The sequence below is a fragment of the Bos javanicus genome, chromosome 3 (assembly GCF_032452875.1).
Source record: "Bos javanicus breed banteng chromosome 3, ARS-OSU_banteng_1.0, whole genome shotgun sequence".
Lineage (NCBI taxonomy): Eukaryota > Metazoa > Chordata > Mammalia > Artiodactyla > Bovidae > Bos > Bos javanicus.
The window spans coordinates 24,030,278-24,045,163 of NC_083870.1; the positions used below are offsets into that span (position 1 = coordinate 24,030,278).

Consider the following 14,886-nt stretch of genomic DNA (forward strand, 5'->3'; position numbering starts at 1 on the left):
AGAACTGAAACCCGGGAAAAACTTAACAACATATAGAGGTTGAACAGAGGAGGACGAGCCAGCTAAGGTGATGGAGTAGGAGTGGAGTAAGGCAGGAGGAAAATCAGGAGAGTATGACGTTAGGAAAATGACATGAGGGAAGTACTTAAAGAAGGAAAATGTGGTCGACTGTGTTGGATGTTGCTGAAGCATCAAGTGCAATGAAGAAAACAATTGACCATTGGTTTTAACAACATGGAGTTCATAAGTAAGTTGGTAAGATCAATTTCCATGGATTTCAAAATTCTAATTGGAGTATGTTGCAAAACAGATGACGTCAATAGAGCGACTACAAAAAAACACTGGGTCTTGTTTTTTGATCCACTCTGACAGTCTCTGTTTTTTAAATCTTATTTGGTGTATTTAGACCATTGATGCTTAAAGGAAGTATTTATATAGCTGGGTTAATATCTATCATATCATAAGAAATAACAAGTGTTGGTAAGAATATGGAGAACAGGGAACCCTCCACTGTGTATTATTTGTGGGCATATAAATTGCACCCACTACAGAAAACAGTATGGAGGCTCCTTGAAAAACTAAAAATAGAACTACCATATGATCCATCAGTTTCACTTTTGGGTGTTTATCCAAAGAAAATGAAAACACTAACTTGAAAAGATTTATGCATTCCCCCATGTTCATTGCACCATTATCTACAATAAACAAGATATGCAAATAATCTAAATGTCCATCAGTGGGTAAATAGAAAAAGGAATGGAGAGTTAGTATATATGGAGAGTTAGTTCAAGGAACTGAACAATACAAGTGTGTGTCTGAAACACAAGAATCTGGGAGAGGGTGGAATTAGATGAGGTTGTCAAGGTGAGCTGGGCCTTGACATGCATAGTCTTGAAGTCGTGATAATGATTTTGGCTTTCTCCTAAGAGCAATGTGAAGTCAAAAAAGAAATTTGAGTCATGCAGTGGCATGATGAGAATTACATTTTTAAAAGGTCACTTTGGCTCCTGTGTGTAAGCTAAGTGTAAGCTTAGTGTAAGCTAAGAAGACTCAGAGAAATCCACTGGGAAAGGAGTTTGGAAGTGTAAGACAAAGGATGGTAACTCACTCTCAAGTAGTGATATGGAGACAGAGAAAAGGTGACAGGCGCATTAGCAATAGAAGGAAACATTGCAGTCCTTCTAAACCACATGCCAGGTACACATGTTATGGTCTGTCTGAGTATAGCCACTGGCTGGTGTGTGATACTCCCTGGAAATCCACGATTTTAAGTAGAATGTGCTAGTTCAGATTCATACCCCATGTTCTATGCTGTGTTGGTTGATTTTGTAAGAGGCAGGAGATGGACAGTTTGTAATAATGTCGCAAGGTATGTGTTTTGCCTCCTGGAGCCAGCAGAGGGTAGGCAGCGTAAGGAGTGTAAACAGGTCAAGAGTGCAGGGGAAAGGCTCACCCACTCCCTGCGGGCCCATTGGTTTAAAAGGTTAAGCGTCTGCCAAACCTGTAGCCTTATCTAGTCTAGCTGAGCCACTCTTTCTAGACACTTGACAGGACTGTTAACAATCATTAAACATATTTGATTAGTGAAAACTTTCCTCTAAACAGTCCCATGAAATGTACCACATCATTGAAAAAATGCATTAACCCTTCTAAATTCAGTACCAATAGCTCAACACAGAACCCAGTGTAAATATACCCTAAGTATATGATAACAAGGAGGGGTACCAGATAGGCAAAGGGAGAAGGAGTATGAGAACAGTTTGTCTGCTCTACTTAATATCCGATACTTGTAGCTTTCATGCTATGACATCAGACTTAAGTAGATGCAACAGACTGTATGGTCTGCAGTGCCTAAAATTTTACCATCTGGCCCTTTAGAGAGAAAAGCGGTCTGTCTCTAAACAGAACCTGTTCAAGAGAGTAGTAGGCTTCTTTTTTATTATTCGTTTATTTACTTCTGGCTGTGCTGGGTCTTCGTTCCTGCGCGGGCTTCTCATTGCAGTGGCTTCTGTTGTTGTGGAGCACAGGCTCTAGGGCACCTGGGCTTCTGTAGTTGTAGGCACATGGGCTCAGTAGCTTTGGCTCTCAGGCTCTAGAGCACAGGCTTGGTAGTTGTGGCATACGGGCTTAGTTGCTCCGAAGCATGTGGAACCTTCCTGAACCAGGCATCAAACTGGCATCCCTTGCACTGCAAGGGAGATTCTTATCCATTGGACCACCAATGGGAAGCCCTGCCAGTTCTTGATGTCCATGCATATATGTAGTTACTCCTGTTTACAGAAACCTTTGAATTTGGCATTAGTGACAAATGGAAATGGAATTGTTCATTGTTATTCAAGAGTAAAGCCAGACATGATGTCCTGGGTAAGAGGAACTCCAGTCAATAGGCCTATAGTGATGTGCTGGTAAGGTCTGTGATAGGGAAAGTGTTTTCTAGTCCTATGGTTAGTCTTAGTCTTTTGGTGAGCCTGTAACCATGGACTGTGAATTTCACCAGTGCTTCTTGGTCCCTCCTTGCCCCCTTAAGTGGGACCGGGTGGCTAGAGGGGGCTGGAGTTGGGTATTTCCCATCTCCCAAATTGGTTTCAAAAAACTAAGATCATGGCATCCGGTCCTATCACTTCATGGCAAATATATAAGGAAACAGTGGAAACAGTGACACACTTTATTTTCTTGGGCTCCAAAATCACTGCAGATGGTGACTGCAGCCATGAAATTAAAAGACACTTGCTCCTCGGAAGAAAAGCTATGGCAAACCTAGATAGCATATTAAAAAGCAGAGACATTACTTTGCCAATAAAGGTCCACCTAGTCAAAGCTACGGTTTTTCCAGTAATCCTGTATGGGTGTGAGAGTTGGACCATAAAGAAGACTGAGCGCCAAAGAATTGATGCTTTTGAGTTGTGTTGTTGGAGAAGACTCTTGAGAGTCCCTTGGACTGCAAGGAGATCAAACCAGTTCGTCCTAAAGGAAATCATCCCTGAATATTCATTGGAAGGACTGATGCTAAAGCTGAAGTGCCAATACTTTGGCCACCTGATGCGAAGAGCTGACTCATTAGAAAAGACTCTGGTGCTGGGAAAGGTTGAAGGCAGGAGGAGAAGGGGACGACAGAGAATGAGATGGTTGGATGGCATCACCAACTCAATGGACATGAGTTTGAGCAAGCTCTGAGAGATGGTGTTGGACAGGGAAGTCTGGTGTGCTGCAGTCCATGAGGTCACAAAGAGTCAGACATGACTGAGAGATTGAACAACAACAACAATTTGGTTAGGTTGTGATAAAATCCTAGTCCGTGAGGGTCTGGTAAAGTGGTTTCTCTTGAGGGCATGCTCATGTTCAGTCACCCAGTCATGTCCAACTCTTTGCGACCCCCATGGACTGTAGTCTGCCAGGCTCCTCTGTCTGTGGGATTAAATCAGCAAGAATACTGGAGTGTTTTGCCATTTCTTCCTCCAGGGTATCTTCCTGACCTAGGGATCCAGCCGCATCTCCTGGGCTCCTCCATTGGCAGGCTCTTTACCACTGTGCCATCTGGGAAGTCCCTCTTGAGGGCAGGCCTAGTTAAGAACAGAACATACTATTGGGACTTCCCTGGTGGTCTAGTGGCTAAGACTCCAGGCTCCCAATGAAAGGGGCCCAGGTTTGATCCCTGGTCAGGGAACTAGATCCTACATGCTGCAACTACGACCCACTGCAGCCAAATAAATAAATAATAAATATTAAAAAAAAAAGAAAAGAACAGAATTCACCAGAGTACTTCAAAATGGTTACTCCCCACTCCCAGTGGAAGCTCTGTGGGATTTTTCTCTGGTATTCACTGTGAGAACCTAGTAGAGCTCCTGTTGGTAAAACAAAAGTATGGGGCGGAGTCTCCCCTGACTGTTTCCGCCTGGATTTTGAATTTTCAGATTTGTCCACTATGAGCCTCCAGCTATTCATCAGTTACAGTTCAGGTTTTCTAATGTCAGGGCTGGTTTTCATGGAGGCTTCTGCTCATGGATTTCTGCTCAGACAAATTATAGTTCTCTGTATCTGTTAGTTCTTCCAATCTGAGGGGCAGTGGTGTGCCCTGTGACTTCATTTTTCTGAAGGAACTAGAGGAGCTGTCGATGTTTCAGTTTGTTCAACATTTTGCTTGTTTTTGGGATGGACTAGCAACTTCCAAGCTCCCTATATCTTATATTGGGAATCAGAAGTCCCCTATAGTGTTTAATTTTCACAGTGAGAATCCAAGGAGATTGGTATTATTATTTAGTAGAAGAAGCAAAAGATGTTTTGGGTCTTGCTAAGAGTCTTGAAGATAGTAGAGTCAGAATCTGAATCCAGATAGCCTGACCTTGGAGTGACTCAAAAGCTTATCCTCTTTATCAGAACACATTTCTTTTACATACTCAGTGTTCTGTTCAATTGTTGAAACTTTCTAGTGGGGAGGATTTCTCTGCCTTCTTTACAAATGCATTCTAGTGTGTGACATCTTTGGGCTTCCCAAGTAGCGCTCATGGGAAAGAACCCACCTGCAAATGCAGGAAACATAAGAGATGCAGATTCAGTCCTTGGGTTGGGAAGATCCACTGAAGGAGGGCATGGCAACCCACTCCAGTATTCTTGCCTGGAGAATTCCATGGACAGAGGAGTCTGGTGGGCTACGTCTGTAGGGTCGCAAAGAGTTGGACACAACTGAAGAGAGTGAATACGCAGGCACATGGGACATCTTTAGAGGCCAAGAAGTGCCTTCTGATGTTTCATATGTATCCCTCCATGTAACTGAGGCCATTCTGTTGTCCACACTTCTGGTTCATTGGACACTCTCTTTATAACATCTTTGCCCATATCCCTTTGAATCTTAGATCCATCCCTCTGAGTCCAGAAGGAAAAGCAACTCAAAAAATAACACATACATGTGTCCAGGACCAAAAAAGAGTACAGTTATCACCCAAGTAGAAGTGCCCAGGGAGAACTTACATCAGATTCTCTCATAAAGTAAGCTAACTCCATTATCTGCACACCAAATTACCTTCATGCCATATGCTATTATGATTTATTTCTCTCTTACCCCAAACCAGTCTGGATGACTCAGTCAAGATCCCAGCGGTGATTTCAGGACAGAAGAGACTTCCTGGCCATCATGCCTACTTAGAAGGGGTGGTAGACAGCATACCCTGTAATAAGTACAGTTATTACAGAGAAACTTGGCTAATTTTACTGCCTGTTCATCAGCCAGCAAGATAATCTTAGCATGAAAATAAAAAATTTGACTTATGAGATTGTGGTGAGGTGGCTAGGGAAGTGGATGTTCTCTTACCAGTGATTTCTCTGGTGTCAAACCTTACTGTCAAGGCTGCCTATTTATTCTTTTAGACCACAAAGGACAGTGTGGTACTGTGATATTCTCATTTGGTTTCTGACATAAGAGAATCATGAGACCAGAGTCACAGACTTAACACAAATTGGAAGAGACTTCAACAAGTGGTATCTGAGGCATAGTTCTGTGATCTATAAGTGGAATTCTAGAGAGTGAATTTCTAGAAAGTGCACTAAGCCCCAGGGGATGTGATGCCGAGTCGTAATGGGCAACAGGGATATGAGGGCTGAGGAACAGGGCAGAGAAGAGCAAAGTCCATCTAGACATGATGTGGCTGGGCTGTCCAGTTCTCTCAGGAGTCTGTCCAAAGCCTATCTACTGTCAGAGTCCATGTTCTTGGGGACCCTTGTGTAAGAAATTATTTTTTAGACTTTAATCTCTTTAGTTGGTTGAGCACTTAATGGAGAAAGCCTACATCTATCTAGTAAAACTAAAATATGAGTGCAGTAAAGGCCTCTCCTTTCTCATTTATTGGTCAAGAACTGATGCCTATGAGCATGCTTGGTTTCTCAGTCACGTTCAACACTTTGCAACCCCAGGTTCCTCTGTCCATGGGATTATCCCGGCAAGAATACTGGAGTGGGTTGCCATTTCCCCCTCCTGGGGATATTCCCAAACCAGGGATAGAACCCTCATCTCCTGCATTGGCAGGTGGATTCTTTACAACTGAGCCACCTGGGAAGCCCCGCAAGGACTGATACAGTCAATTTTAATTTGTGTTCAGAGTCCCCGCAGCTCTTGTCTGAAAACTCTCTCTTTACTACCTGTCCTGGAGGTCAGTGTGCTACACAGAACAGGCATACTTAATGGGCCATTAGGTCCTGTAGCATCCTAGGTCACAAGCACAAATGTTTTACGCTTTCTCTTGCTTTTCTGTTCTCTCATGTCTTTGGTCTTGGCTCTGTGAACTAAAGTAAAAAAAATTCCAGAAGATTCCCGCAGCAGTGTGTGAATTAGTCTGCACTGTGACCACCCCTGCAGCATAACCCTTTTAGGTCCTGTGAACCTTCCACGTGTTTCTTCTCCAATCTGTGTGTTGAGGGCCTTCTTCAAACCCATGGTCATTTAGGCCTCCTGTCCCACAGCTGTGCAACGGTGATTGCTGTGTCAGCCAGGCAGGTGCCCTTGGACATGGACTTTACTTGGTATGTCCCTAAACTTTGAGCACAAGCACCTATTCTTGCTGCCAAATTAAGACCCCTTCTTGGCCTCAAACTGACCATGAGCCTGACAGTGTAGGAGCCAATTTTAACTTTTAATTGAATAAAAAGATAGGGTCTAGCACAAGGGTCACAGTCAATTACCTTTTTCCTTTTAAAACCCATTAACAATGCCATCTAACTCACTCTCCTGGGCCTCTTTTCAAAGACCACAATTCTATAAAGAGGTTACTGCTCTTTCAGTATTCTAACTACAGTAACTTTCCTTTCCTTCTTTATTCTGGTTCATCTGTTCTGCCCTGTCTGATAGATAGGGAGTATGATTTTTGTTGGGGAATATTTTATGTGGATAGCTCTCTGTCCAGAGTCCAAATTTCCACAGTTATGTCATAAAGATATAGCAGATGTACAAAAAATAGAGCTATTTCAGTCATTGCTGATCTGCCCTTTAAAGATCTTTTATTCAGAGAAGAATCAAAGGAATCGATGATTTGGGAGTCTGGGTGTTCACATCTCCTGTATTCTGGGTTCTAAATAAACCCCAGTATAAGCAAACAAGATTCTCTAATGCCACCATAGTTTAATTTCTCTTTACAAATACGTAGGTGGCATATACTCCATACCTTTGGGTAGGCAGATGGTTAGAGCATCAAGAGTTATGATCAGGGAGGCTACCACAGGACTGCTTTCTCTTTCCGTGTTTCCCATGCTATCTAATGTTCCCTTGATCTTGCTTATATGCAATAAGCTGGGCAACAGAGGACTTTTGTTAAGGCAGGAGTTCATGCAGAAAAGTGTCGGCCTAGGAATGATAGGAGACTTTCCGAGTCTGTTGGCTTAGATTGTGATTGATTCAGCTTCTTTCTGTTGCTAACTAACTGTGTTCCCTCTGGGACCACTATATTTCTCCGTATGTGGCAACGCAATTTGATCCAGCTTTTTCTTTTTGGATTAATTCATTTAACACATATTTACTGAAAGCTTTCCATGGAGCTGGGCCTGGTTCATGCTCTGGGAATAAAGAGGTGACCACAGCTGATAAGGGTGCTGTGGTAGTGCAGATGAGCAATAAACAAAGGATAAGTTAATTGCCAATTGTATTAAGTGCTGGGAGGGGAAAACACAGGGTGATGTGATGAGTAAAGGAGAGACTATTCTAGATGGGATTGTCAGGGAACTCTCATCTGATTGGGGTGGTGACACTTAAGTGTAGTTAGTCGCTCAGTCTTGTCTGACTCTTTACAACCCCATGGACTGTAGCCTACCAGACTTCTCAGTCCATGGGATTCTCCAGGCAAGAGTACTGGAGTGGGTTGCCATTCACTTCTTCAGGGAAATCTTCCCAACTTGAATCTTGCCAACCCAAGGATTGAACTCAGATCTCCTGGACTGAAGGCAGATTACCGTCTGAGCTAAGCTGAGATCTAACTATAGGGAAAGAGCCATTCATGGGAAGAGGATGGGGAAGGACATTTTATGTAGAGGGAATAATAAGGATGAAAGTCCAGAGTTTTACTTATTTAAGAAACAGAGATGCAGATGTAGAGAACGGACTTGTGGGCACAGAGGGGGAAGAAGGTGGGATGAACTGAGAGAGCAGCACTGAAATATATACATTACCATGTGTAAAATAGACAGCTAGTGGGAAGTTGCTATATAGCACAGGGAGCTCAGCCTTGTGCTCAGTGATGACCTAGATGAGTGGGATGGGGTGGGAGTGGGTGGGAGGGAGGTTTAAGAGGGAGGGGATATGAGTATATTTATAGCTGATTCACTTTGTCATAGAGCAGAAACCAACCATTGTAAAGTGATTATCCTCCAATTAGAAATAATAAAAAGAAAGGAATAGAAAGGACACATTTTGGCTAAGGCATGATGAGGGAAAGGGAGAGTGAAGGCTGAGGGAAGAACCAGATCATGCAATCTCCTGGAGAGCTGATGCTCAGTGTAGAATTGATACTGAATGGAATAGGAAGCCATAGAAAAGCCTTAAGCAGGTGAGGTATAGCATTTGCCTATCAGAGATCATGGCATCCAGTCCCATCATTTCATGACAGATAGATAGGGAAACAATGGAAACAGTGACACACTTTATTTTCTTGGGCTCCAAAATCACTGCAGATGGTGACTGCAGCCATGAAATTAAAAGACACTTGCTCCTTGAAAGAAAAGCTATGACAAACCTAGACGGTGTATTAAAAAGCAGAGACATTACTTTGCGAACAAAGTTTTGTCTAGTCAAAGCTATGGTTTTTCCAGTAGTCACGTATGGGTATGAGAGTTGGGCCATAAAGAAACCTGAGCACCAAAGAACTGATGCTTTCAAACTATGTTGTTGGAGAAAACTCTTGAGTGTCCCTTGGACTGCAAGGAAATCAAACCAGTCATTCCTAAAGGAAATCAGTCCTGAATAATCATTAGAGGGACTGATGCTGAGGCTGAAGCTCCAATACTTTGGCCACCTGATACGAAGAGCCCATTCATTAGAAAAGACCCCGATGCTGGGAAAGATTGAAGGCATGAGAAGGGGACAACAGAGAATGAGATGGTTGGATGGCATCACCAACTTAATGGACACCAACTCAATGGACACAAACTTAATGGACATCATCAACTCAATGGACTCCAACTCAATGGAGTTTGAGCAAGCTCTGGGAGTTGGTGATGGACAAGGAAGGCTGCGATGCTGCAGTCCATGGGGTTGCAAAGAGTAAGACATGACTGAGTGACTGAATTAAGCACTAAACTAGCAGGATTTGCTTGTACTTAAAAAAGTCAATGATTGTTGTATAGAAAACAGTCTATAACAAGGACCAAGATAGAACATGAACACCAGTTATGAAATTATCAATATTTATTTAGGATATCGGGAATTTATCCTTAACTTCCTTAATGTCTTCAAGTGTCAGATCTTATTTAGCCAAGCGCCCCTGCTCTAGAAGTCTATTCTTGCTGACTGCTGGTCTGGGGAGTTTTTACTCTGATAGGGCATTTATTCATTTTCCCATCTCTCCTTTCACCCTTTTCAGTCCATCCACTCATCTATCCATCCTACAAATGTTTATTGAGATGCTGCTATATGCCAAACCCAGTACCAAGCATATAGTTTCTTGCTCAGAGACATGTAAAGTCTATTTATGGAGAGAGACCAATAAACATAACACATTATAATAAGGATTGTAATAGTATAATGTGCAAAGCACAATAGGAAACCTTTAGCAAGTAGCCAGGTAAGAATAGGTGATATTTGAACAAGATCTTAAAAGATAAATAGGAATTTGCCAAATAATAATCATAAAAGCTAATAGCTCTTTATTTTTTAAGAGGGATTTTTTCAAGTTTTATTTATGTATTTTAATTTTTGGCCACATCCTGCAGCATGTGGGAACTTAATTCCCCCACCATAGCTTGAATCCACACCCGCTATATTAGAAGGTGAAGTCTTAACCACTGGACCACCGTGGAAGTCCAAAAACTACTCTTTCTTAAACTTAGGGGCTAAGCATTGTGCTCTGAACTTTATGTATGTTATCTCCCTCAATCTTTCTCCCAACCTAATAGGGTAGGTATTATAAACCTCATTTTATACACAAAGACATGGAAGAACAGAGATCAAAAAACATTCCCAAGTCTCACAGCTTGTCAGTAACAGACCTGGCAATCCTGTGTCTGTATGACTCCAAAGCTTATGTTTTTAACTATATTATTTCTCTGTTGTCTACAGATAGGAGTATGATTTTTGTTGAGGAATATTTTATAGGTATAGCTCTTCTGTTCTTGGGTACAGATTTCCATAGTTATTTCATAGAAACATAGTATATTCAAATAGTTGTAATCACTAGTTATTTCAGCCATTGCTGATCTGCTCTTTTAAGATCTCTGCTTTCAGAGGAGGATTTCAGGCAAGAGAGCAACATATACAAGGCAGTGAGGCAAAGAAGGGCATTGGCATATTTGAGGAAGATGAGGGATTTGGGGTGGAGTGGTTGAGGGTGCAGGGATAAACTGCTGGCCAGGATGGGATTGAGGCAAGAGGGCATCACACACCCTATGATTTTGTCTTCCTCCTATGGGCAAACTCTGCAGTCAGGCCATCGGCTGTCTTTTTTTACAACCTGGAGAACCGGATCAGGTCCTGATTGATCTCAGCAACCGATCGGCAACCTAAAAAAAAAAAAAAAAACAAACAAACCAAATGTAGTTTAAAAGCTCATTTCTCTGAAACCCCAGTCACCACCCCACCATGGGGATAGAAACAAGCCTTGACCCTTGCCCTCACCCTGATAAGATGTTATATATACAGAACATATCACGTAATTCTGATTACATTGGGAATTATTTTGTGAGCCTGTGCTTGTGTCCTCTTTGAAAACAGCCATGGCAAAATGGGATGGTAAAAAACATAAAAGCAGTATTTCAGCCTTTTGAAAAGTCAGTTTGTGTGCAGTGAATACCCCTGAATACTGAACCACCAGGGAAGCCCCTGGTGTTGATGATAGGTGACAGGAACGGCAGGTGAGGGATGCGTAAATAACTCATAAAATGAACTAAGTCAGCAGAAGCAGGAATTTGGAGCCAGAGGTGCTCTCATCAGAAGTGACAATGATTTTGACAGCTCTGGGTTTCCATGGGGCAGACAGAATTGTGCAGCTTTGGAGAGGGTAGACTTCCTCAAGGAGTGCAGAGATGCCAGAATAGAAACTGCTGATACACTGTAGTAGAAATAAATATTTAAACTATGCAAAAATGTCTCAGTCGTTGCATCAAAGTGTGTGATACCATTTTGAGACACTTTGAAGCATCCCATGTAAGCCCTGGTGCTATTTGTGTGCTTGTTCTACTTATCAGCATGAGCTCATCAGATGGAGTCTTGGTCCACATGGTACCAGGGACACTGCCTTGTTCTTGGTAGAGGTTCACTAAAGGTTTAACAATGAATTCATAATTACAAGGTACTCATGTTTTTTTCATTACTGTAAATTAGGAGGATATTCACACTAAAACACGTTGGCTAAATTAAAACAAAGTGGGTAGTTTCGAGCAATAAAACTCAAGAAGATTCAGCCCCTGTTGAATCTTCTGTTTCAGCCCCTGTCCCTTACAAGAGATGAGACCTAAGTGAGGTCTGTGTACACATGATTTATGTGTGCACAGTTTTGTTTTCCAAGACAAATTGGGATTGTAACATTCCTATATGTACAGTTTTGGCATATGGTCTCACAATTAGGAAAAGATGATTTCTAAGCTTATTTTGATTTCACATGCAAATAGGGTTCTCTTCTCAGGGCTGAGATGTCACAAGGTTACAGAGGAAAAATGTCACACATCTCCAGGAGGTTTAGGATAGAGAAGTCATATTGACTGATCACCTCCTGGGTGCTGGTTTTGTGTCAAGCATCTTACATGCATTGTGCAGGGAAGGGCTGATCTTGGACTGCAAGGAGATCCAACCAGTCCATCCTAAAGGAGATCAGTCCTGGGTGTTCATTGGAAGGACTGATGTTGAAGCTGAAACTCCAATACTTTGGCCACCTGATGTGAAGAGCTGACTCATTTGAAAAGACCCTGATACTGGGGAAGATTGAGGGCAGGAGGAGAAGGGGACAGCAGAGGATAAGATGGTTGGATGGTATCACTGACTCAATGGACATGGGTGTGGGTGGACTGTGGGAGTTGGTGATGGACAGGGAGGCCTGGCATGCTGTGGTTCATGGGGTCGCAAAGAGTCGGATGCGACTGAGCGACTGAACTGAACTGAATGTGAAACTCTATGGAGTTTCACATTATGATTTTCTATTTGAGTGAGTTCCACTGAAAACACAGCCCTCCTCACCTGAGACCCCCTTCTCCCCAGGGATCAGCTTGGGGAGTCTTTCCTGCGGGACCGATACCCACAGAGAATGCTGAGGGATGCCCTTCAGCCTAGATTTTCTCTTCTTTCCCTTCTTCCCCAAACCCTCCTGCCTATCCCACATTTAGTTGTTGATTAGTCATTTTTCTCTGCATTTAAACAATACATTCTCATTGGAGAACAATTAGAAGGAAAGAAATATAAAAAGTTAGGCATAAAAGTATTCATCATCCTGTTTTCTCTTTCTTTTTTTCCTGACCCCATTTAAGAAGAGGGCTCTCTACCCTTTATTTCAGAAAAAGATTTTCCAGTCTCTATTTCCATCCCAGTGGTTGTTAAGTATAAACTTTTGGTGGAATAAAAAAGCTTTGTTATTGTGAATTCCCCCTCCAGGCTTCTGTTTTAAAAGGTCAGACATAATGTCACAAAGACAGGAGAAAATATTTGGGGGAGCAACAGAAGTCACCTCAATCTCTCGGAACCTGCAGAAACTCATAGATCTTTCCATCTCTCTCTCCCTCCCAAGGGCAAAAGACATCAACATGATATCTGTTCACACTTGTGCCCTCCTCGCCCTCATGGGAGAGACTTGGTAACCTTGGGTTATTTATTGACTTATCTTCATAGGCTTTGGCCCCAGATGGACAGTCCTGGTCCATGATGCCTTAATCCACTCCCCCAGTTTTTTTTCCTATTAATCTACTCAGTTGAAAGGGACTGGCATTAATGCTGGTCTAAGTTTTCTAGCTTAAACTACTTAAGCCCAAAAGGCTGAGTTCACAGCCCCAGTGAACACTATGTAGCTTGGGTGCTAAGTACAAGATACTTGTCTAGATAGCTGATGAAAACCAGACTAGAAAAGACCTGGACACCTTGCCTTGTGCCTGGCAGATGGCAGACACTTGGTAGCATCATCTGTGGAAATAAGTCAATGGCACAAAAACGACTCCACTTCAGATCTCTGGATTCATTATTTTGTTACTTCTGGAGGAAGTTCCTATTATTACCAAATTTTAGAATTGAGGCATGAATGGAGGTCTTATTTGGGTTTATCTTGTCTGCCTCTCACATTACAATCTATTACCATCTACAGCAGACAAAGACAGTCAGAGACAGAGCTACCGATGACTGGCATTTGGGCAGGCTAATTTTCTATGAGACAGCTCCAAGCATTTTAGAACATTTAGCATCCTTGATCCCTGAGTACTGAACACCTCCAACACCAACCCTGCATCATTGTGCCAATGAGAAAAAAGGATAAGCCACCTCCCACCCCCAAACCAAATGATTCTGAAGAAGGAAGTTACCATCATTATCTGAGAACCACTATTTCACAGGATCACTGGATTCCAGTGATCACATGGATTTGCTGAACACATGTAAGTTTTTATGAACACTGCTTTATAGTTACCTCGTTTATGCCTGATACCTGCCTGTGTGTAACTCTGAGACGTTCAAGTTTGTCTTGTTGCCTGTGGTTACTCAGGATGATGTTTTTCCTTCTCTCTGTTCTGTCATCCTGCTTGCTTCCACCTTTACAGTTCCTCCATGCTTTCCCTGTGACTTAATTTCCCTACTCTTAACAATCCATGAATCTTACTTAAAGATCACCCCCAGAACTACATCTGACAAGTTTGATGGGATCTGAGCAGGCCAAAGTGAGATGGGACCCTCTTTACCACAATCTGAAATTGCACTTGCTTTTGTGGCAGAGGTATCACATTCTGAGTTTGTGCTTAACTGGCTCAGATGGTAGAGAGTCCGCCTGTAATGCAGGAGACCCAGGTTCAATCCCTGGGTCGGGAAGATCCCCTGGAGAAGGAAATAGCTGCCCACTCCAACGTTCTTGCCTGGGAAATCCCACGGACAGAGGAACCTGGCAGGTTTACAGTCCCCAGGGTCACAAAGAGTCAGACACGACTGAGAGACTAACACTTTCATTTCACTTTGTCTCGGGGATTTCCTCTGTGCTCTCTCTGGGTTTGGGAGAGGCAAATGAGAAGGAAGGGCCCGAGCTTCTGTTCTTTAGACAGCCTGCTTTTAGCTCTGAGTTAGGAAAAGCATGGTAAAAACTTACCTGTCAGGGTCATGGAAGTGTGGAATTCATTTTTTAAAATGTCCAAAACTTCCTTAACACCATGTTCACCCTGCTCACAAGACAGAGAAAAGAGGAGACTCAAAGTGGCATGAAGGAACATCCTGACCACAGGCTGAGTTTCAATACTAAGTGAGGGGACTTCCCTGGCGGTCCATGCTGTCAATGCAGGGGGGCTGGGTTTCATCCTTGGTCAGGAAACTCGATCCCATACACCTTGACTAAGAGTTCGTGTGCCTCCTCTAAAGAACCCATATGTCGCAACAAAACTGAGGATCCTGCGTGATGCAACTAAGGCCTGGTGCAGCAAAGTAAATAAACATTAAAAAATACTTCTAAGTGAGCTCAGAGCTGTGGTGGGGCGGATGGGGGCTATCTGTGAAATTTGAACTATGTTGGGAATAAAGGAAAGCAA

At 42.7% G+C, this 14,886-nt stretch overlaps 1 protein-coding gene across 4 annotated transcripts in view; it reads right to left on the minus strand.

Moving 5' to 3' along the window:
• Positions 1-2,650: 2,650 nt before the first annotated feature.
• The window catches only part of HAO2 (hydroxyacid oxidase 2), a 37,803-nt gene continuing 25,567 nt past the window's right edge, over positions 2,651-14,886 (minus strand). For 3 of the 4 annotated variants that reach the window (XM_061409564.1, XM_061409576.1, XM_061409554.1), the window contains 2 exons: positions 14,454-14,523; positions 6,963-10,689 (listed from right to left, as the gene is read on the minus strand). In XM_061409564.1, the coding sequence (XP_061265548.1) occupies positions 10,634-10,689; positions 14,454-14,523 (126 nt within the window). In that variant the 3' untranslated portion in view covers positions 6,963-10,633. Of the gene's footprint in view, positions 5,163-6,962; positions 10,690-14,453; positions 14,524-14,886 lie in introns of those variants that run through there. The other variant, XR_009734974.1, reaches the window with a different exon arrangement.